The sequence below is a fragment of the Carcharhinus amblyrhynchos genome, chromosome 10 (genome assembly GCF_965287045.1).
Source record: "Carcharhinus amblyrhynchos chromosome 10, sCarAmb.v2.hapA, whole genome shotgun sequence".
NCBI lineage: Eukaryota > Metazoa > Chordata > Chondrichthyes > Carcharhiniformes > Carcharhinidae > Carcharhinus > Carcharhinus amblyrhynchos.
Window position 1 is genome coordinate 97,493,907 of NC_137333.1, and position 23,241 is coordinate 97,517,147.

The 23,241-nt window shown below is 43.6% G+C and overlaps 1 protein-coding gene across 2 annotated transcripts in view; it reads right to left on the reverse strand.

Annotated features, from left to right (window-relative positions):
* The window catches only part of dhrsx (dehydrogenase/reductase (SDR family) X-linked), a 305,898-nt gene that overhangs the window by 135,582 nt on the left and 147,075 nt on the right, over positions 1–23,241 (reverse strand). For both annotated transcript variants that reach the window (XM_080197658.1, XM_080197657.1), the window contains exon 3: positions 20,272–20,340. In XM_080197658.1, the coding sequence (XP_080053784.1) occupies positions 20,272–20,340 (69 nt within the window). The remainder of the gene's footprint in view (positions 1–20,271; positions 20,341–23,241) is intronic.

Consider the following 23,241-nt stretch of genomic DNA (forward strand, 5'->3'; position numbering starts at 1 on the left):
CAAGTGTCTAAGTAAATTAAAGAGACCGTATTTAGAAGGTGCCAGTTTACTGCAGCGTTCATAGAATCCCCTACAGTGTAGAAGGAGGCCATTCTGCCCATCAAGTCTGCACTAACCACTATCCCACCAAGCCCCATTCCCGCAGCCAATCATATTTACCCTGCTAATCCCCCTGACACTAGGGTCAATTTAGCATGGCCAATCAAGCTAACCTGCACATCTTTGGACTATGGGAGGAAATCACAGAAAACCCATGCAGATACGAAGAGAATATGCAAACTCCACACAGACAGTGACCCGAGGCCGGAATTGAACCTGGGCCCCTGGCACTTGCTGTCCCCTTTCTTGTGCCCAAGAGAAGCCGTTTAATTTTTAGATCCTACTCAAAATTCCAGAAGCGAGCAGAAATTCCCGATGGTGAATAATTTGTTTTGGGGTGCGGCTGGTTTAGTGAGTGGAGACAGCTTTGACAGTGGTACTTCCCCAAGCTTTGATTTGATTTCATTTATTATTGTCACATGTATTAATATACAGTGAAAAGTATCATTTCTTGTGCACTATACAGACAAAATATACCCTCCATAGTGAAGGAAACGAGAGAGTGCAGAGTGTAGTATCACAGGCACAGCTAAGGTATAGAGAAAGATCCTGTTAATGCAAGGTAAGTCCATTCAAAAGTCTGACGACAGCTGAGAAGAAGCTGTTCTTGAGTTGGTTGGTACAGGACCTCAGACTTTTGCATCTTTTTCCCGATGAAAGAAAGTGGAAGAGAGAATGTCCGGGGTGCGTGGGGTGCTTGATTATGCTGGCTGCTTTGCTAAGGCAGCAGGAAGTGCAGACAGATTCAATGGATGGGAAGCTTTTTCCTGATGAAAGCCCATTTTAATAGCCCAGGTTTCACAATACTCCAGTGAAGACTGGGGAGGGGTGGGTAGGTGGTAGGGATTGTTGAGCAGGGGCGTTGACAGGTCCTCAGCTGCTGAGTGGTGGGGGGTGGGGGAGGATGTTGGGCATGGGAGAAAAATTGTTCAAACTGCAAGGTTTTTAAAACATCTATTTTTTCATTGTTTGCTTTTTGCAGTAAGATTCAGTCCTGTCCAGAGGGCGCGGCGGCACAGTGGTTAGCACTGCTGTCTCACAGTATCAGGGACTGTCTGTGTGAAGTTTGCATGTTATCCACGTGTCTGCATGGGTGTTCCAATTTCCTCCCACAGTCCCAAAGAGGTGAGTTAGCCACGCTAAATTCTCCCTCAGTGTACCCGAACTAAGCGATTTTCACAGTAACTTTATTGTGGTGTTAATGTAAGCCTACTTGTGACACTAATAAATAAACTTGGGCCACGCCTAGCCTTAAAAAAGAGTGAGAGGATTTGAAGGGATCTCATAGCTGTTAGAATTCAGCCTGAGCTCCACGGCAGCCATCGCTACCTCAGAGCTTGCTAACCCAAAGTCTTTGTCTCACAACCATTGGGAGTCACCACCCAGTTTGCAAACCCTGTTTCATAAGAACATAAGAACATAAGAAATAGGAGCAGGAGTAGGCCATCTAGCCCTTCGAGCCTGCCCCGCCATTCAATAAGATCATGGCTGATCTGTCACTGCTCAGTTCCACTTTCCTGCTTTCTCCCCATAACCCTTAATCCCCTCTCTTATCAAAAACCCATCAACCCGCGTCTTAAAAATATTTAGCGAGGCAGCCTCCACCACTTCAACGGGCAGAGAATTCCAGAGATTCACCACCCTTTGAGTGAAGAAGTTCCTCCTCAACTCCGTTCTAAACCGCCCCCCTTTTATCTTGAGGCTGTGCCCCCTAGTCCTACTGTCTTTTTTGAGTGGGAAGAGTCTCTCCACCTCCATCCTATCCATCCCATTCATCATCTTATATGTCTCAATGAGATCTCCCCTCATTCTTCTAAACTCTAACACACAGCAAACACAAATATTTTTTTAAACTAGTGCAAAAGATTGAGAAAGCTTGAGTTGCACTGAACGAAACTGGTGCTTAAAGTTGAAATTCATAGAATCTTACAGTACCGAAGGAGGCCATTTGGCCCATCGATTCTGCACTGAACACAATCCAACTCGGGGCCTATCCTCATAACCTCATGTATTTACCCTAGCTAGTCCCCCTGACACTAAGGGGTAATTTAGCACGGCCAATCTATCTAACCCGCACATCTCTGGACTGTGGGAGGAAACCGGAGCACCTGGCGGAAACCCACGCAGAGAGAAGGAGAATGTGCAAACTTCACACAGACAGTGACCCAAACCAGGAGTCGAGCCCAGGTCGCTTGTTCTGTGAGGCAGCAGTGCTAACAACTGTGCCACCGTGCCGTCCCGGCTCTGCAATCTTTTGTACAAGTTGAGAAAACATTTCAAGGATACTAGAAAGAACTAACTGGGTAGCTCTTTCAAAGAGCAGGCACAGGCATGAGGGGTTGAATGGTCTCCTGCCGTGCTGCAAGATACTCTAATGTCAACTGATCAATGTAACAAATGAGAATATTCTATTCTGTAGTGAAAACTGCCCTTTAACTTGTAGTACATCCATCCTATGTAGTTGCAGGAGCTAGCTTATGAATATTAAAAGATCACTTTCTTCTTCGAAATGAATATAAATTGTTATATTACAGCATTCAATGGCCAAGAATCATAATAATCTCAGCTTTCTCCTGCTTGAACTTTCTGAAGGTTGCAAGGCCTATGCAAATAACTAATCCAAAGAGCACAAATGACTTACAATTAGCAGGGCTGACCTGCATTTTACACTTCAACACTGCATACTTTTCCATCAAACAACTGCCAGTGTCATGAGAGCAAGCAATGGTCACCAGTGGAATGCAACCATTCAATGTTTGAATAATGGAGGTGAGTGTTGTGGGATTTTAGTTGACTGTTTTTGGGCAACATTCTGTAAAACCGTTTCTCTCTTTAATAAATGGGGTGCAATGTATAGCTGAGCAAATCTTACATGATCTGTGGGACAAGCAAGGTCAATGCACTTTATGGATTTTTCTATTCAAGTCAGCACATACAATGGCAATGGGTTAAAAACACGAACAAACATTGTTGTAGTCATAGCTAGGGTGAAAAGAAAGATCTTTTGTACAAGATATGACTCCAATCAGCAGATGGTGTTCCCCTGATTCCCATTGACACACTGACCAGAAACTGGTACCTGAACAAGCCATATAAATACTGCAGCTACAAAAGCAGATGAGGCTGTGAATTCCACAGTGAGTTACCCGGCTTCTGACTCCCCAAAGCCTGTCCACCATCTATTAACATAAGTCAGGAGCATGATGGAATGCTCTCTGAATGAGTATAGCTCCATCAGCACTCAAGAAGTTCGAGACTATGTAGGATAAAGCAGCTTGCTTTATTGGCAACCTATCCACTCTGCCCACCACCAATAAAGAGTGGCAGCAGTGTGTACATCCACATACCACTGAGAACATATTCCACCCCGAGAACTCCCCCACCAAGAAGAGCAAGGGCAGCAGATGCGTGGGAGCACCATCACATGCAAGCTCCCCTCCAAGCCATCATCATCCTGACATGGAACCATATTGTCCTTAATCCTGAAATTTCCTTCCTTAAAACACTGTGGGTATTCCTAAACCACACGGTCTTTAGCTGTTAAGAAGGCAGCTCACTATCACCATCTTAAGGGAATTAGGGATAGGCAATAAATAATGACCTACTCAGTGACACCTACTTCACATGAAAGAATATTTTAAAGTAAGATATTTCCACTCGAGGACAAGATCAGAACCAGGGGTCACAATAACAAAACAATCACTAATAAATCTCTTAGGTAGCTCAAGAGAAAATTCTTCAGCTAGATAGCAATTAGGATATAGAGGTTGATAGCACATTAAGCAGTTGTATTAAATAGCATTCAAATAAAATCTAAATAAACACAATATAGAGAATTGGAACAGAGGAACATAGGAATTAAGAGCAGAAGTAGGCAAATTCAGCCCTTCAAGCTTGCTCCACCATTCAATCAGATCATAGCTGATCTCTCTCTGGTCACAAGTCAACATCCCTACCTGTTCCCCATATTCTTTTACCCCTTTTTTTATTAGAAATATATCTATTGCCTTCTTGAAACCATTCAATGATACAGACTCCACCGAGCTATGGGGTAGCAAATGGAGTAGAAGGGGTTGATGAGGTTAGGAGAGGACTGGAGTAGGTTCATTTGGAGCATAAACACTGGAATGGACCTGTTTCTGTGCTGGAAATACTATGCAATTTGATGTATTGACTGTCCAAACATCTCCAATGACAAGAAACCAAGCGTATGGGCTGCTTCCAGGCTACCAATGCTGCCTGCCCTCATCCATCAATTGATGCCAGGGTATTCTAGATGTAGTTCTACTCTCTGATTTCTCAATCCCTTGCCATTAGAGGTGGCGTTCTCAGATCAATACCTCTGAGTTCAATGTTGCTGATCAAGCTGAACTTGGGTTGAGCCCCATTCTGTGCCACTGCATGAACAATTACAATTTAATGCACAAAGCAACTCTCTAGGACTGATGATGAAAGGCAGCTTAACTTACAACACAACTCCCTAATCACACCGATAGATTAAGGAACCTCAGAAATGGCTTGAAATTCATAAAGATTGAATGGTATGTTACAGAATAGATAGTTACCCCACACCAAGCGTGATGACAGATTTGCGTACCATGCAGTGGATTAAAAATGCAATGAAAATATATTTCTGAACTCGTCAATATCATTTTAATCACATTCTTCCTCATGGTTGGCTGTATTCTCCTTCCAATGAAGAGAATAACATGGGTGATTTATAGCCTTTCACTTGCTGCCTTTGATTAATGTGGAGCAGTGGTCCTTTCCAACAGCCTCAAAGGTGAATGATCCGTTAAAGAAACGGATGACGCACTTTACCACTTTTTTGAAGTGCAGAGTTTGTCTGTTGGCACTGTCACATTTATGGTCTCCAGAGAATCGCGCTCACAAAAGACAGACCCATAAAACCTTGAAAGTCTATACTGTCCCTGGGACAAAGGCAATAAAAGACAATCAAAATACATCATCACTGGCTGCAACACAAATACAGTGTCTCCTTCAAGGGACCTTCATGGGCTCAAGTTTACAGGAAGCAAGGCACTCTTGAGTTGAGGGCCAAAAAAAATTTTGGCACCTGATTAGGGTTTGAAAAACAACCCTCCACAACCACCCTCTGTCTTCTGTCATCAAGCCAATTTTGTATCCATTTGGCTACCTCACCCTGGGTCCTGTAAGTTTTAATCTTATGCAACAACCTACTATGTGATACCTTGTCAAAGGCCTTGCTAAAATCCATGTAAACAACATCAACTGCATTGCATCTACCTTCTTGGTTACCTCTTCAAAAAACTCAATCAAATTTGTGAGACATGATTTTCCACTCACAAAGCCATGCTGACTGTCCCTAATCAGTCCCTGCCTCTCTAAATGCCTGTAGATCCTGTCTCTCAGAATACCTTCTAACAACTTATCCACTACAGACGTGAGCATATCTCAGTAATAACAACTCCACTTCTCATAATTCAGGAAACAAACTCTTAAAGATTAAGCAAGATTTAGCATGAAAATCATGAGTTATGAGCTTTTTTTTATTCATTCGTGAGACATGGACGTCGCTGGTTGGCCAGCATTTATTGCCCATCCCTAATTACCCTTGGAAAGGTGGTGGTGAGCTGCCTCCTTGAATCGCTGCAGTCCATGTTCTGTGGGTTGACCCACAATGCTGTCAGGGAGGGAATTCCAGGATTTTGACCCAGCGACTGCGAAGCAACGGTGATACATTTTCAAATCAGGATGGCTTGGAGGAGAACTTGCAGGTGGTCGTGTTCCCATGTATCTGCTGCCCTTGTCCTTCTAGATGGAAGTGATCATGCATTTGGAAAGCATCTTTGGTGAACTGCTGCAGCGCACCTTGTAGATAGTCCACACTGCTACCACTGAGCTTTGGTGGTGGAGGGACTGAATGTTTGTAGATGTGGTGCCTATTAAGCAGACTTTGTTCTGGATGGTGTCAAGCTTCTTGAGTATTGTTGGAGCTGCACCCATCCAGGCAGGTGGGGAGTATTCCATCACACTCCTGACTTGTGTCTTGTAAATGGTGGACAGGCTCTGAGGAGTCAAGAGGTGAGCTATTTGCCGCTGTACTCCTAGTTTTTGACCTACTCTTGTAGTTTATGTGGTGATTCCAGTTGAGTTTCTGGTCAATGGTGACCCAAGGATGTTGACAGTGGGGGATTCAATGATAGTTACACCACTGAATGTTAAGGGACGATGCTGTGCGTGTCTTATTGGTGAAGCTCATTGCCTGGCATCTGTGCGGCGTGAATGTTGTTTGCCACTTGTCAGCCCAAGCTTGGATATTGTCCAAATCTAGATTGACAGTTTATTTCTAAACCTCATTAGTGTTTTATTTAATCCTTAACAGGTCAATGAAGCTATATTTGAACTCATAGTTTATCTACAGCAATAAAAACAGAGTGAAAGTGTAATTCTCAAAAGGAGTAATCACCATGGTTGGGCTCCCACTATAATCTTTCAGATGACAGCCCTTCAATTCAACAGGTGGTATGGTGGCACAGTAGTTACTATTGCAGACTCACAGCGCCAGGGACCCAGGTTCAATTCCAGCCTTGGGTCTCTGTCTGTGTGGAGTTTGCATGTTCTCCCCATTTCTGCATGGGTTTCCTTGGGGTGCTCTGGTTCCTCCCACACTCCAAAGATGTGCAGAGTAGGTGGATTGGCCATGCTAAATTGACCCTTTGTGCCCCAAGATGTGTAGGTTAAGGAGATTAGAGGGGTAAATGCATAGGGTAATAGGGATAGGGCCCAGATGGGGTTATTCTCAGATAGTTGATGTAGACTGGAGTGGTCAAATGGCCTCCCTTTGCACTAAAAGGGATTCTGTAATTCTATGAACTAGCATGTGATGGGAGCTCGATCCATCTCCGATCGCAAGTGAACATTGTGGGGGCGTGGGCAATTTTGGACATGGCGAGGGGTGGGTGGATATCGGAAGCAAAACTCTGCGAGGGTACTTTGATTCACACTGGTGGCGGAGGTGGGAGGAATGAAAGAAAGAGAGAGAGGCAACTCTGCCCCCAACACCTGCAGGCACACAACCCCCCACCCCACTCTTAATTAGTCAGTAGCCCCCAGCATTAACCCTGTCAGCAGGACATTGTTAGTTCTGCAGTTCTGGTTTGCAGAGAGTGCACTCTGTCCATTGGCTCCCGAGGTTAACATTATGAAAACAACCTTTGCAGCAAAGACAACTCACATTTCTATAATCTCCCTTATCATGTCGGCTGATTTGTCGATACAGATTGCTGGAGCACAGTAGTAGATTTTACAATATAAACACAGGAAGCCAAGGTCCAGATGTCACTCTGCTATCACAACAACTGCAAAAGTACCAAACATAGAAGCGCTAAGACTGACTAGCTCTCCACTGCCATTGCATCTGCAGCCGAAGGCGGCATGGTGGCACAGTGGTGAGCACTGCTGCCTCACAGTGCCAGGGACCGGGGTTTGATTCCGGCCTCGGGTGACTGTCTGTGTGGAGTCTGCACGTTCTCCCCGTGTCTGCATGGGTTTCCTCTGGGTGCTCCAGCTTCCTCCCACAGTCCAAAAACGTGCGGGTTATGTTGAGTGGCCGTGTTAAATTGTGCCTTAATGTCAAAAAGTATGGAGGTTAGGGAGAAATTAGTGGGGTAAATACATAGTGTTATGGGGATAGGGTCTGGTTAAGATGCTCTGTTGGGAGAGTCAGTGCAGACTCACTGGACCAAATGGCCTCCTTCAGCACTGTAGGGATTCTGTGATTCTGTGAATCTGTGATTCTATGATTCACTTATATGAAAATGGATCAGCACTACTCCAACCCCCCTGAAAGTAAACCATCGCAGTGACAGAATGGCATACAAGCAGATGGAAATAACACCAACATGAACATGCCTCAGTGTTTAATCACCTGGACCCTAAAATGATTATTTTCCTCGTGTTCAGATGGGAGGAAGCTCATATTCCATTACCATTTTAAGGCAATTTAACAGAACTTCGCCATAAAAAAAATTATAAATCGATTTCTCAGATAAAATCCATTCTATTATATATGATTTTACACGGTGTGAATATAACATGTGTTGTCATATTATGCATATTTGATGCAAAAGTTGAATGTAGAATTTATCAACTATTCAGTAATTGGAACCCATTAGTCTGTGCGGTATTTTAACAAGAGCAGGGAGTTTAGTTCTTTAAGAATGATGAATACTATCCTGAGGAGGCAGTCAGGGGCTAACACTATATTTTTTGTTAAAGCCAGTGGCAACTTTGGGGGCTTCTGAAGGAGGCTTTAGGGGCTTTCTGTAACCAAACTGCCAATCAGTGGTCAGAGGGCCCACAACCAGGTCACAACTTGGTTCTCTGAGCTGCAAGCCAAAGGAAACGGTGGGAAATGTGGAATAGTAACAGCTGCCCTGTTTCCATTTCAATTCTAACCCAGCGTAAAGCTTGCTCTGGGTTCAGCCGAATGAATCAAGGATTCAAGAATTGTTAACAGTTTTAAAGTGTCTCCCCAGGGAAATGACACTTCTGAGTCCTCTTCTTACTTCCACTGAAAAATCACAAGATTTGATATGTCGCGCCATTTAGTACAGGTAATCCGAAAGATGCAATCGCTATTATAAATAGTATTTTTGCATGCAATTCGGTCTCACAATCTAACATAAAAATCACTTGTAAAGGGGATGAGGGATGACACAATGTAGTTCAAAATATCTGTCTGTTTGATGATATGGCAGCTTAGAGGTTTTATACCAATAAGTATAAAATATGTAATATAACAAAACCCTATGTCACCAACTGGCGGGATGCAGTTTAGCCAGGCTGATTCCTAACCAATAATCGGTATATAGAGGAAGCTGCCAAGAGGAAACAGGGAGCTTTATCACAGGAGGGTGGAAAAAAAACAGAGTGAAAGTCAACAATGGCCTGTCTTATCCCCATGTAGACAGAAGTCACACTGTAAGGCTATGTATACCAGGGGCATCTGGCTGCCATCTCATCGGGAGTGGCCTGTGGCCTGGGAAAACCAAGTGTGCAGAAGCAGAGAAATAATAGCTTAAGAGAGTTAAATTCTTTTCATAAAATATATTTTTAGTTATTCGCAGTGTGATGACTTCAGCCAGGCTAATGAAGTTGGCTTGCTAGAGTATGAACAGCCTGATGATTCCTACACAAAAAGAGGTACCTGGTAAGTCCTAATTGATGGTTAAATCAGGGAGCCTCATGCTCCCTATTTAAAGCAGGTATGTCAGACTCCCAGCCTGCATTCAGCAGGGAGCAGCTGGAGAGCTGGCTGTGTGCTGATGTATGGTGTAAATAAAGTAATTTGGTGCAGTTATTACAAGCAGGATATGGGCATCGCTAGCAAGGCCAGCATTTTCTGCCCGTCACTAAGTGACTCTGAGAAGATGATTATGACCCAACTTCTTCATTGCAACTGAGTAGCTTGCTCAGCCATTTCAAAGGGCAGTTAAGGGTGAAGCATATTGCTGTGGACCTAGAGTCAGATATAGGCCAAATCAGGTAAGGACAGCAGAGAACGTTCCCTAAAGGATATAGTAAGCGGAATTTTCCTGGCCGCACGCCAGGGGCATCATAGTGGGCGGGATATGAACTGTGCAAAGGTCCATTGACCTTGGGCAGGATCTTCTGGCCAGTGAGTCATAGAATCCCTACGGTACAAAAGGAGGCCATTCAACCCAACAAGCCTGCACCAACAACGATCCCATCCAGGCCCTATCCCCATAACCCCATGTATTGACCCTGCTAATCCCCTGATACTAACGGACAAGTTAGCATGGCCAACCCACCTGATTTGCACAGCAGATGATATTTTATCACAATCCACTAATGCTTAGGCTTTTTTTTAAGTTCCAGATTGATTTCCTACAGTTAACAAACTGTAAAAAAAACAATCCAAATGGCTTTCCTTATAACGTCTGATTAACAATAAGCTTACTCATCATTCCTCTTTGCAAACTCAAGGAGCTTCTTGTTAATTATTCATCTTATTTGACTAATTTTCGGAGGTCAGGGAAGAATTGATCATTTGCTACAGATCAGGAGTCATTTATAAGCCAGACCAATTCAGGATTGCAGATTCCCTTCCCTAAAGGAAAGGAATTAGTGAACCAGAAAGGTTTTAACGACAACTTGGTAATTCTGTGGTCACTATTACTGATAATAGCTTTTTATTTCAGGTTTATTGGGCAGCACGGTGGCACTGTGGTTAGCACTGCTGCCTCGCAGCGCCAGGGACCAGGTTCAATTCTCAGCTTGGCTCACTGTTTGAGTGGAGTCTGCACATTCTTCCCATATCTGCGTGGGTTTCCTCCGGGTGCTCAAGTTTCCTCCCAAAATCCAAAGATAGGTGCATTGCCCATGCTGAATTGCCCCACGGTGGCAGGGGGACCAGCAAGGACAGATGCATTGGGTTATGAGGATAGGGCCTGGGTCGGATTGTGGTTGGTGCAGACTCGATGGGCTGAATGGCCTTCTTCTGCACTGTAGGATTCTATGATTCTATTTAGTTAATTGGGTTTAAACTTCCCAGCTGCCATGAGGAGATTTGAACTCATGTCTCTGGTCAGTGGTCCAGGCCTCTGGAATATAAGTCAAATAACACAGCCACCATGCAACTGGACCTCTCTTACTAATCTCCATAAAACAACTCCCAAACTTGCCTCCCTGTTCTCTAATGCTCAATTTTAATGTTCAATCCTCTGAGAACTCTGAGATCCTTCAACCCTGACCGAGAGTGGGGAAGGGTTTAAGGGCAGGGCTTAGCACTGCTGCCTCACAGCGCCAGGAAGCAGGGTTCAGTTCCAGCCTCGGGGGTTTGCACGTTCTCCCTGTATTTGCGTGGGTCTCCTCTGGGTGTTCCTGTTTCCTCTCACAGTGTAAAGAAGTGCAGGTTAGATGGATTAGCCATGCTAAATTGCCCCTTGGTGTTCAAAGCGAATGGCATGGCATTGTGGGAAAGAGATGGGGGAGGGCCTGGGTACGATGCTGTGTCAGTGCAGACTCGATGGATCGAGTGGCCTCTTCCTGCACTATAAGGATTCTATGAGCTACACATCTCCTACGAATTATGTTCGGTTGATAACCACAATAAACAAATAGGCATTTTAATTTCCCAACAGCATTTTGACTGTACAGTCACAGAAATATTGTTCCACGTTTTTAAACACTTCCTCTGCAGCCACTGTTGTCATCACTTTCCGCCTGGAGCAGAAGTTTCCACGGCTGACTTGCTGTTAAAGTCGCCAAGAGCTTTGTTATGATATGAACTGCAGGAATGTAAAGTGGAAAGGGAAAACCAAATTTATACCTACAAGTTATCATTTTGAGATAAGAGAGCTTTTGACAAACACAGGATGAGGCGAGAACACCAAGATGCTTACGAATGTGTCACAGCTGTGAGATAATTAGGGTACTATGTCAATGAAAGGTGTCTTGCAGATGAACAGTAGCACAGGAATCACAGAATCATAGATAAACAGTAGCATAGGAAGACCTGAGCAGATTTTTAGCAATGAAGTGGAAGGTAGCAGACTATCTTCAATAAAAAGAAAAATAGGTCAGACAATGAACAATTTATGCTAAGGTGTCCTCATCACCAAAACCAGTCCTAGTCCCCACATGCTGACACTATAGTTAAGAAAGCCCTTCTACTTTCTCAGAAGACTAAGGAAATTTGGCATGTTAATCCGTGTCAATCAAGCCCATTTGACTGTCACCACATCCACAAACATCCACTCTCTCCACCACTGACGCTCAGTAGCAGCAGTGTATACTGTCTACAAGATGCACTGCAGCAATTCATCAAAGATCCTTAGACAGCACCTTCCAAACCCACAACCACTTCCATCTAGAGGGACAAGGGCAGCAGATAAATGGGAACACCACCACCTGCAAGTTCCCCTCCAAGCCTCTCACCATCCCAACTTGGAAATATAGTGGCATTCCTTTGCAGTCGCTGGGTCAAAATCTTGGAATTCCCTCAACCCACAGCACATGGACTGCAGCAGCATTTCAAGGAGGCAGCTCACCACCACCTTCTCTGGGGCAACAAGGAATGGGCAATAAATGCTGGCCAACCAACGATACCCATTTCCCATGAATGAATAAAAAATAACTCTTCTCGCTGAACTTCCTGGAGTTTGGGGACTTCAATATCATTACACCACTCACCAGCTTTCAACTCTTGGTTTGAAATGTTACTTAGGTTTCAAGGCCTCTATTTTAGAAGGTTTGCCATTTGGATTACTTCTCTCTTCCCCCATCCCACTTTATTTTATAAAAACACTTAATATTTTTGCACCCAGTCCTGACCAACAACAACATCCTTGCATTCACGTAGCACCTTTACCATAGAAAAAACGTGCCAAAGCACTTAAGTCCCCCCGGGGGATGTACTGCACAATTGGGCAGATATTACGTGGTCTGTGGAACAAGGGAAGTCAATGAATCTAATGGATTTTTCTTTTCTGGTTAGTACATAGAAGGAAATGGTAGTGAGTTCCAAACACTAATCCCATTCAGGTGCCTCTGACAACATTGTAAAGCCACAACATCGCTCAGTACCACAGACTGCCTTAAATTTACAACCAGAAATCTGTCAGGAAGAAGCAATGAACATTGCGTGTCCTTCGGGTGTGCCCAAAGTCAATGAAGTGCCTTTGAAGTGAACTCATTGTTGTAATGCGGGAGAAATGGAAATCAATTGTGTGCTGTAAACTCCCACAAGCAACAATGTGGTAATGACCAGAGGATCTGTTTTAGTGATGCTAGCTATGGGATAAATATTGCAAACAGCTGCAACTTCCCTGTTCTTCTCAGCAATAATTTGATTTGATTTGATTTGTTATTGTGACATGCATTAGTATACAGTGAAAAGTATTGTTTCTTGTGCACAATAAAAAAAAGCATACCGTTCACAGAGAAAGAAAGGAGAAGAGTGCATCATAACTAGGGTGTACAGAAAGATCAACTTAGTGCAAGATAGGTCCATTCAAAAGTCTGATGGCAGCAGGGAAGAAACTGTTCTTGACTCGGTTGGTACGTGACCACAGACCTGTGTCGCTTTTTCTCCGATGGAAGAAGGTGGAAGAGAGAACGTCCGGGGTGCTGGGGGTTCTCAATTATGCTGGCTGCATTTCCAAGGCAGTGGGAAGTGTAGATAGAGTCAAAGGATGGAAGGTTGCTTTGACTAAACTACATTCACAATTCTTTGTAGTTTCTTGTGGCCTTGGGCAGAGCAGGAGCCATACAAGCTGTGATACAACTGGAAAGAATGCTTTCTGTGGTGCATCTCTAAAAGTTGGTGAGAGTTGCACCTGACATGTCAAATTTTCTTAGTCTTCTGGGAAAGTAGAGGCATTGGTGGACTTTCTTAAGCGTCAGCCTGGGGGGACCAGGACAGATTGTTGATGATGTGGACACCTTATGATCTCTTTTCTGATGCGTCATCAGAAATGCAGCACCTCTGCCTGCACGACTTCTGGGCTCAGAAAGGAGAGTGTAATGACTGAGTCACAGCTAGAAAACTTCAAAAACGTTCTCAGAAGTGAGAACAGAAATTAATGTCAGGTGAAATTTTCCCTTATTTTTTCAAAGTGTCAGGCGGAGACTGAAAACTGGCCAGTAGCTTTCCAGCTGCACAGCCCAGTTTCTAGTCCACATTTTCAGGTACTCAGAGAAAAAAAATTAGTGACTGGGGTTTTTACCATCAATCTAGAGGGGGAGACCTGATAGAGGCAGCAAGGTTACTCCACAGAAACATGACCGCCATCTTTAAAGCATGTCCCATCAGCAATGAAGTGGAACTCTCTGTCTCCCCTCCATCAATCATGGAGGCATTAGGGGCTTTCTCCCACTCTCACAATCATCAGGAGCTTTCTTGCCACCCGCCCCCTCCCCATACACACTGCGGACATTTTGCCAATGTTAACCCCTTCTCTACCTGCTCCCCCTGTGCCTGCAAATTTCCTACTCAATGGCCTCAGCACACTCCTGTTTCCCCCGCCACACATAACAAGATCCCCCCACCTCACAACTTCCAAAGAGCAGTGCAGGCATTCCCCAGCCGCCCCCCCAACTCCCCAAGGGGGCTACGCTTACCTTTCCTGTACCTGGAGGAATCCTGTCAACTAACTGACGTGCTTAAAAAGTTGGTTTAAAACCTCATGGACATGTTTGAATATTGAGTGAGGTGAGGTGCGGTGGGTGTATGGAATCATAGAATCAATCCTACAGTGCAGACAGAAGCCATTCGGCCCATTGGGTCTGCATCGCCACAATCCCACCCAGCCCCTATCCCCATAACCCAATGTATTTCGTCTAGCTAGTTCCCCTGACGCTAAGGGGTAATTTAGAGCATAGAGCATAGAACATTACAGCACAGTACAAGCCATTCGGCCCTCAACGTTGTGCTGAGCTATGTCCAATCCCAGGATCAAGCTATCCCCTCCCTATAAATCTGGAGTGCTCCATGTGCCTATCCAATAACCACTTGAAAGTTCCTAAAGTTCCGGTTTAGCATGGCCAGTCAACCTAACCCACACATCTTTGGACTGTGGGGGTAAATGGCAGCACCTGGAGGAAACCCATGCAGACACAGGGAGAACATGCAGACTCCACACAGCCAGTCACCCAAGGCTGGGAATGGAATCCGGGTCTCTGGCGCTGTGAGGCAGCAGTGCTAACCAATGTGCCAACGTGCTGTGGGTAATTAAATTGAAACGTATGTAGACCATCAAAATGAAATTCTTTCCCTTTGTGGGCGTGAACCTTTGACGTGACTGATAAAGGCGAGGAAAATCAGGGGAATGCATTCTCGCCAACGAGAATTGGGTTTCCTAATCCTTGCCGTATTTTCCCTTCGTGTCACTGTCCTCTCTAACGGTGAGCACAGACTGAAAATTGCCCCGTGCTTGTTTATCCATATCTGAAAGAAAAGATTGTAATGAACCTTACAACAATGAATTCCTCCTGAAATGTTACAGAAACTCTTTTGGAGGCTTCCTGAGCTGTAATACTTTTCTGGTCACCTTATTGTTTCGTGCAACGGCTGATCACGTCCCTACAATATTAATTTTTGCAATGATGTGGAGTTGCTGGTGTTGGTCTGGGGGGTGACAGTAAGGAGTGTCACAACACCAGCTTAAATTCCAACAGGTTTACTTAGTAGCACAAGCTTTCGGAATGCTGCCCTTTCAAGAGGAGCACTCACCTGATGAAGGGATAGTGCTCCAAAAACTCATGCTACTAAATGAACCTGTTAGACTTTAACCTGGTGTTGTGAGACTTCTCACTGAATCTTTGCAATAAGTTGCAGTGTCCTCTCAACATTCCATTAATGCAACAGTACATTATCCAAATGATGACTATTTATTTTCAGATAAACATGTTTTATATCTATACTGTTCTGGAAAGATTAGGAGCAGCTGTGCACCTACCAGTAAGGGTCTGTTTCTAAAATCCTGGTTATCAATCTCATAAGTGCTTTCCTTCCAAGGTCCGGGTTAGCTACAAATAAACAACACTGGTTTATAATACCAGGCATTCGAAACGAGTGCTTCTCAGGGACAGCATAGTGGTTAGCGCTGCTCCTCACACTGCCAGGAACCCGGGTTCAATTCCTGGCTTGGGTCACTGTCTGTGCAGAGTCTGCACATTCTCCTGTGTCTGCATGGGTTTCCTCCAGGCACTCTGGTTTCCTCCCACAATCCAAAGATGTGCAGGTTAGGTGGATTGATCATGTAAATTGCCCCTTAGTGTCAAGGAGGAGTAGCTAGGTAAATGCATGGGGTTATGGGTGGGATTGTTGTTGGTGCAGGTTTGATGGGCCGAATGGCCTCCTTCTGTGCTGTAGTAATTCTATGATTCTGGATCACAACATTGACTACATTGAAACCTAAATCGCTTGGAAAACTGATGAGGTATCAAATGATTATGTTATAGGGCCAGGGATTGGTTGCAGCACTGTAAGAGGACATTCAGCCCATTGTGATTGAGCTAGCTCTCTGCAAGGGAAACTCTTCAAGTCCCATTCCCCCGCCTTTCCCCTTCAAGCCCTGCACATTTTGCTCTCTTTAATGATGAACGCCTTGTGTGAACCTGCCTTCACCAGGCTCTCAGGCAGTGCATTCCAGATCCTCACTCCATACAGAAGCCTTTTCTGATCTTGCCATTTCTTCTTTCGCGAAACACTTTAAAGCACTGTCGTCTGGTTCTTCCACCAATGGGAACAGTTTCCCCCTTTCCACTTGTGCAGACTACTCCTTATACACTGATGACTGTGTGGCCAAATTCCCCTCCAAGTCAATTTTCAAGTTTGTTGATGACACCACCGTGGTGGGTCGGACCTCAAACAATGACGAGACAGAGTACAGGAATGAGGTAGAGAATCTGGTGAACTGGTGCGATGATAATAATCTCTCCCTCAATGTCAACAAAATGAAGGAGATAGTCATCGACTTCAGGAAGCATAAAGGAAAACATGCCCCTATCTACATCAATGGGACAAAGTAAAAATGGTTGAGAGCTTCAGATTTTTAGGTGGCCAGATCACCATCAGCCTGTCCTCCAACACTATAGTTAAGAAAGGACACCAGCGCCTCTACTTTCTCAGAAGACAAAGGAAATTTGACATGTCAGCTACGATTCTCACCAACTTTTAAAGATACACCATAGAAAACATCCTTTTCTGTTGCATCGCAGCTTAGTATGGCTCCTGCTCTGCCCAAGACCGCAAGGAACTACAAAGGGTCGTGATGTAGCCCAATCCATCATGTAAACCAGCCTCCCTTCCACTGACACAATTTCTATTTCCCGCTGCCTCAGAAAAGCAGCCAACACAATTAAAGACTCCACACACCCCAGACATTCTCTCTTCCACCTTCTTCCATCGGAAAAAAGATACAAAAGTCTGAGGTCACGTATCAACCAACTCAAGAACAGCTTCTTCCCTGCTGCCAACAGACTTCTTTGAATGGACCTACCTTGCACGAAGTTAATCTTTTTCTACATTCTAGCTTTGACTGTAACACTGCATTCTGCACTCTATCTTTTCCTTCTCTATGAATGGTATGCTTTGTCTGTATAGCACGCAAAAAACAATACTTTTCATTGTATACTAATACATGCGACAATACTAAATCAAATCAAATCAAATAGACCTCTCATCTTCTTGAATAAATCGACCAATCTCCTCTAACCTTCCCTTTCCCAAGCAGAACAGCCCCAACTTACTCAAACTATCTATGTGGCTGAAGTTTCTCATTACAATGTCTTTAGACTAGAAAGATCCTAGCTTGCAATTATTTCCTACCAAGCAATTTATTTTAACACACAATTACACAATTATTACAAATGGAAAAAAAATCAAAAGATTCAATTATTAAAATACCAGTATAATTCCAGAACGCCAACAAATAAAACAGAACTTGGCAGATGTGAAAGGCCTTTTTAATTTATCCTACTCATCCATTAGTATGGAATTCATTACCACAGGAACTAATTGAGGCCGAAACATTGAATGTATTCAACAGGTGGCTAAATATAGCACTTGGGGCGAATGGAATCAAAGGTTATGAGGAGAAAGCAGGATTAGGTTATCGAGTTGGATAATGAGCCATGATCATGATGAATGGCGGAGCAGACTCAAAGGGCCAAATGGCCTCCTCCTGCTCCTATCTTCTATGTTTCTACTTTTCTGTCTAAGAGTAAAACCAACAATTTTCCCACCCCACATCTCACAAAACGCAACTGTTTCTTAAACAATTCAAGGTTTTCTCATTCATTCAAAAGTATATTTTTGAATGAATGAGAAAACCTTGAATTGATCCCTCTGTGCAAATAATTTCCCACTATCTGTCCTAAATTTACCTTTCGGAGCTTTGGTCTCCATTTTCATAGAATCCCGACAGTGCAGAAGAGACCATTTAGTCCCTTGAGTCTGCATTGACTCTTTGATAGCGTACCTTACCCAGGCCCTCTCTCCCCATCCTATCGTATTAATGTGTGGGGTAGCCCACACGTTAACCATAGCTAATTCATCTAGCCTACATATCATTGAACACTAAGGGGCCTTTTGGCATGGCTAACCCAGACATCTTAAAACACAGAGGAAACTCACGTAGACATAGGGAGAATGTGCTGACTCACTCAAGGCCAGGTTTGAACTGAGACCCCTGGAGCTGAGGCAGCATTGCTAACCACTAACAGTTGTGATAGTACAGTCTGAAGTAGCATTAAAGAAGGAAGCTACCTAGCACTTTATCACATCCTTAACTCATCCCAAGCACTTAACAATCAATGGCAATCATCTCTTTTTCTAAGGAAACACAGCAAATGCAGATAATCTGTTTTTTGTGGCGGTTGAGGGAAAAATGTTGCCCAGAATATCAGACGAACACTTAAAACAGTGCCATGGAGTCACTTGAGTAAGCAGACAGGTTTCAATTCAATGTTCCTCTTCAAACAATGCTGCACTCTCTCAATACACCCTCAATACTCCACTAACTGGAACTCTTTGCTGCAGAAGGCTGTGGAGGCCAGATCATTGAGTGTCTTTAAGACAGAGATAGATAGGTTCTTGATTAATAAGCGGACCAGGGGTTATGGGGAAAAGACAGGAGAATGGGGATAAGAAAAATATCAGCCATGATTGAATGGCGGAGCTGACTCAATGGCTGACTGGCCTAATTCTGCTCCTCTGTCTTATCGTCTTATGATCCAATGTTGCGGTGTAGATTTCTGCTCAAGAATTTGTGTTTCTGGTTTCAAAGGATTTCAGATTTGCCTTTCTTTTTCTTGTACATTTTAATATCCTATAAGAAGATGGGGAGGTGGTGGCCTCGTGGTGTTATCACTAGACTATTAATTCAGAAATTCAGCTAATGTTATGGGGACCCAAGTTCGAATCCCACCACGGCAAATAGTGGAATTTGAATTCAAATAAAGATATCTGGAACTAAGAATCTACTAATGAACTGATGACCATGAAACCATTTTCAGAAAGACCCATCTGGTTCACTAATGCCCTTTGGGGAAGGAAATCTGCTGTCCTTACCCGGTCTGACTTACATGTGACTTCAGACCCACAGCAATGTGGTTGACTCTCAATTGCCCTCCAAGGGCAACTTGGAATGGCCAGCCAACGACACCCATGTCCCACAAATGAATTGGAAAAAAAAAGAAAATGCTTACAGTTTTATAATGTGTTCCATGATATCAGAGCATTCTCAATGCGCTTTACAAATACTGAATACTTCCCAAGTGTAGTCACCGTCATAATAAAGGAAAGGCAACAGCCAAATTTGGGGGCATGAAGGTCCCACAATAAAATGGCAATCAGGCAATAATTCATTTCAGTGATGTTGACTGAGGGTTAAATATCAGACAGGACATCCCTAATCCTCCTTGAAGTAGTGCTGCTCAATCTTATATACCCAACTGAGAAGGTAGAAGAATTTGAGATGTTATTAAACTAGAAAGAGTGCAAAAAAGATTTACCAGGATGCTAACAGGACTTGATGGTTTGAGTTATAAGAAGAGCCTGGATAGACCGGGACATTTTTTTTCCCCTGGAACGTAGGAGACTTAGGGGTGATCTTATAGAGGTTTTTAAAATAGTGAGGGGCGTAGACCAGCTAGATGGTCAATATCTTTTCCCAAAGGTAGGGGAGTCTAAAACTAGAGGGCCCATAAGTTTAAAATGAGAGGGAGAGATACAAAAGGGTCCAAAGGAGCAATTTTTTCACATAGAGGGCACTGAGTGTCTGGAACCAGCTGCCAGAGGTAGTATTAGAGGCAGGTACAATTTTGTCTTTTAAAAAGCATTTAGGCAATTACATGGGTGAGGTCGGTGAAACAGATAGAGACAACCGTTCTAAAAAGATTGCAGTGAAGAATTTAAGAAAATAAAAGCATTGCAGTCGATCTTCATATTAACATTAGTCACTGACTACTTCATGATGCAGCTGAGCAATTCACTCACTAACTGTAACCATGTTGGCAATTTCCTCAGGGACCGCACCTATTCTCCTAAGAAAATAACTTCCATTTCTAAATCCCTAAGCTGTTTTCAAACATGAGTTTAACACAAGAGCAAGATGTTACAATCAATCCAGATGTTTCCTATCAAGGGACATGCATTACCTTTCTCATTCCCGGTTTCCTTCACAATTTTGCTTACCGACAACTGCCCCTGGTTTTCATGATTGCCAGCTGAAAGAGAGAAAGAAACACAAAACTGTTACTACGTCCGCCATCCTCTCAAATACCCAGGATGGGTGCCAGCCACTGGCAAGTGTGCACTGCAGAGGAGAAAAAAAACTCAACTTGCAGTGATCACCACACCCTCATTCATTGACTGCTCAGCTATCTGCTGGTGCATTTTTTTTCATTTGTGGGACATGAGCATCACTGGCTGGCTAGTATTTATTGCCCATCTCTAGTTGCACGAGGGCGGTTGAGGGTCAACCTCATAAAGGTCGTGATAACCATTGATTGGATAGAGTCATAGAGGTTTCCAGCATGGAAACAAGCCCTTTGGCCCAATTTGTCCATGCTGCCCTAAGCTAGTCCAAATTGCCCATGTTTGGCCCAAGCCCCTCTATAGCCATTTTACCCATGTAACTCTCTAAATGCTTTTTAGAAGACAAAATTGGACCCGCCTCTACTAACACCTCTGGCAGCTTGTTCCAGACTACCCTCTGCCTTCTGTGTGAAAAAATTACCCCTCTGGTCTCTTTTGTATATCTTCCCTCTCACCTTAAACCTATACCCTCTAGTTTTAGACTCCCCTGCCTTTGGGAAAAGATATTGACTATCTAGTTGATCCATGCCCCTCATTATTTTATAGACCACTATAAGATCACCCCTCAGCCTCTTATGCTCCAGGGAAAAAAGTCCCAGTCTATCCAGCCTCTCCTGATAACTCAATCCATCAATTCCCGGTAACATCCTCGTAAATCTTTTCTGCACTCAGAATAATATCTTTTCTACAATAGGGATACATCAGAGGGAGCAATGGGACACCTGAGTTAAACCTCAGGAGTCATTAAGACCTCTGAAATCACCAGCAACTCATTTGCAAATGTCTTATGAAGGTCTTTAGTAGTGCTTCACCAGTTCATTTCTGAATGTTTAACAGGTGTATTTTGTTTCAAAACAAAACAATTAATTGTAATTTTATTATAACATGAAGCAGGAATTGATTCATCAGGGCAACTTGTGGCAATTATTTTGTTCGAATAACCCACTGTTCCAACTAACAAAAGTCAAGATTGACTGTTCATCTTAGTTAGAATAAGCTTTTAGAGCTTCAAGTTTTCAGGTGGTGTCCAGATCACCAACAAGCTGTCCTGGTCTCTGCACCCCAACACTATAGTCAAGAAAATCCACCAATGCCTCTACTTTCTCAGAAGACTAAGAAAATTTGGCACATCAGCTATGACTCTGACCAACTTTTACAGATGCACCATAGAAACCATTTTTTCTGGTTGTATCACAGCTTGGTATGGCTCCTGCTCGACCCAAAACCACAAGAAACTACAAAAGATTGTGAATGTAGCCCAATCATCACGCAAATCAGCCTCCCATCCATTGACTCTGTCTACACTTGCCGCTGTCTCAGCAAAGCAGCCAGCATAATTAAGGACCCCATGCACCCCAGACATTCTTTCTTCCACCTTCTTCCATCGGGAAAAGGATACAAAAGTCTGAGGTCATGCACCAACCAACTCAAGAACAGCTTCTTTCCTGCTGCTGCTCTTTTGAATAGACCACCCTTGCATTAAGTTGATCTTTCTCTACACCCGAGCTATGACTGTAATATTACATTAAGAACATAAGAACATAAGAAATAGGAGCAGGAGTAGGCCATCTAGCCCTTTGAGCCTGCCCCGCCATTCAATAAGATCATGGCTGATCTGTCGTGGCTCAGTTCCACTTTCCCGCCCTCTCCCCATAGCCCTTAATCCCCTCTCTTATCAAGAACCCATCAACCCGCTTCTTAAAAATATTTAGCGAGGCAGCCTCCACCACTTCAACGGGCAGAGAATTCCAGAGATTCACCACCCTTTGAGTGAAGAAGTTCCTCCCTCTCTCCTTTCGTTCTCTATGTATGGTATGCCTTGTCTGTGTAGCGCGCAAGAAACAATACTTTTCACTGTATACTAATACACGTGACAATAATAAATCAAATCAGATCAAAAAGTTTTTCTCACAAGAAAATTAGAGAACCAATTTAGCTATATGACTTCACAGTAGGATACAAAAATATGAGATGAAGCATTAGATTAGACCATGCTAAATTTCACATGAAACGTGGAGAAAATATGCCTTGGCCCCTTTGATTTGGAACAGCGATTTTGATGTTGCTGCTGCTAAATTGATGAATGTGGCAGGATCCGAAGATTAAAATAGTAATCGGAGGGAGATATACTGGTAGCTGTGGTCACAACATTAGCTAACTGAGCACTGACAGAAAGAAAAACAAACTGATATTCAGAGAGCACCTTCCTCAACCCCAGGATACCTCAACTGGAATTTATGGCCATCAGACATTTCCAATTTAATCTAATGTGCACTTTGATAAATTCTCTGAACTGAATGGTAGTAATGTCATCTCTGCATCAGAATGTTGTCAGTTGAAGTTTCAGCCCCAGTGACTTGAGCACACAATCCAGGTTTCATAGAATCATAGAATTGTACAGTTTGGAAAGGGCCCTTCGGCCCATTGAGTCTGTACCAGCTCGACTCTTTGAAAATGAGTTGCTGGTGATTTCAGAGATCTTAATGACTCCTGAGGTTTAACTCAGGTGTTCCTCTGCTCCCTCTGACGTATCCCTATTATAGAAAAGATATTATTAAACTAGAAATTGTGCAGAAAAGATTTACTAGGATGTTACCGGGTCTTGATGGTTTGAGTTATAAGGAGAGACTGAATAGACTGGGACTTTTTTCCCTAGAGCATAGGAGACTTAAGGGTGAACTTATATAAGTCTATAAAATAATGCCAAATTTTCTTAGTCTTCTGAGAAAGTCAAGGTGTTGGTGGGTTTCCTTAACTATAGTGTCGGCGTGGAGCGACCAGGACAGGTTGTTGGTGATCTGGACACGACC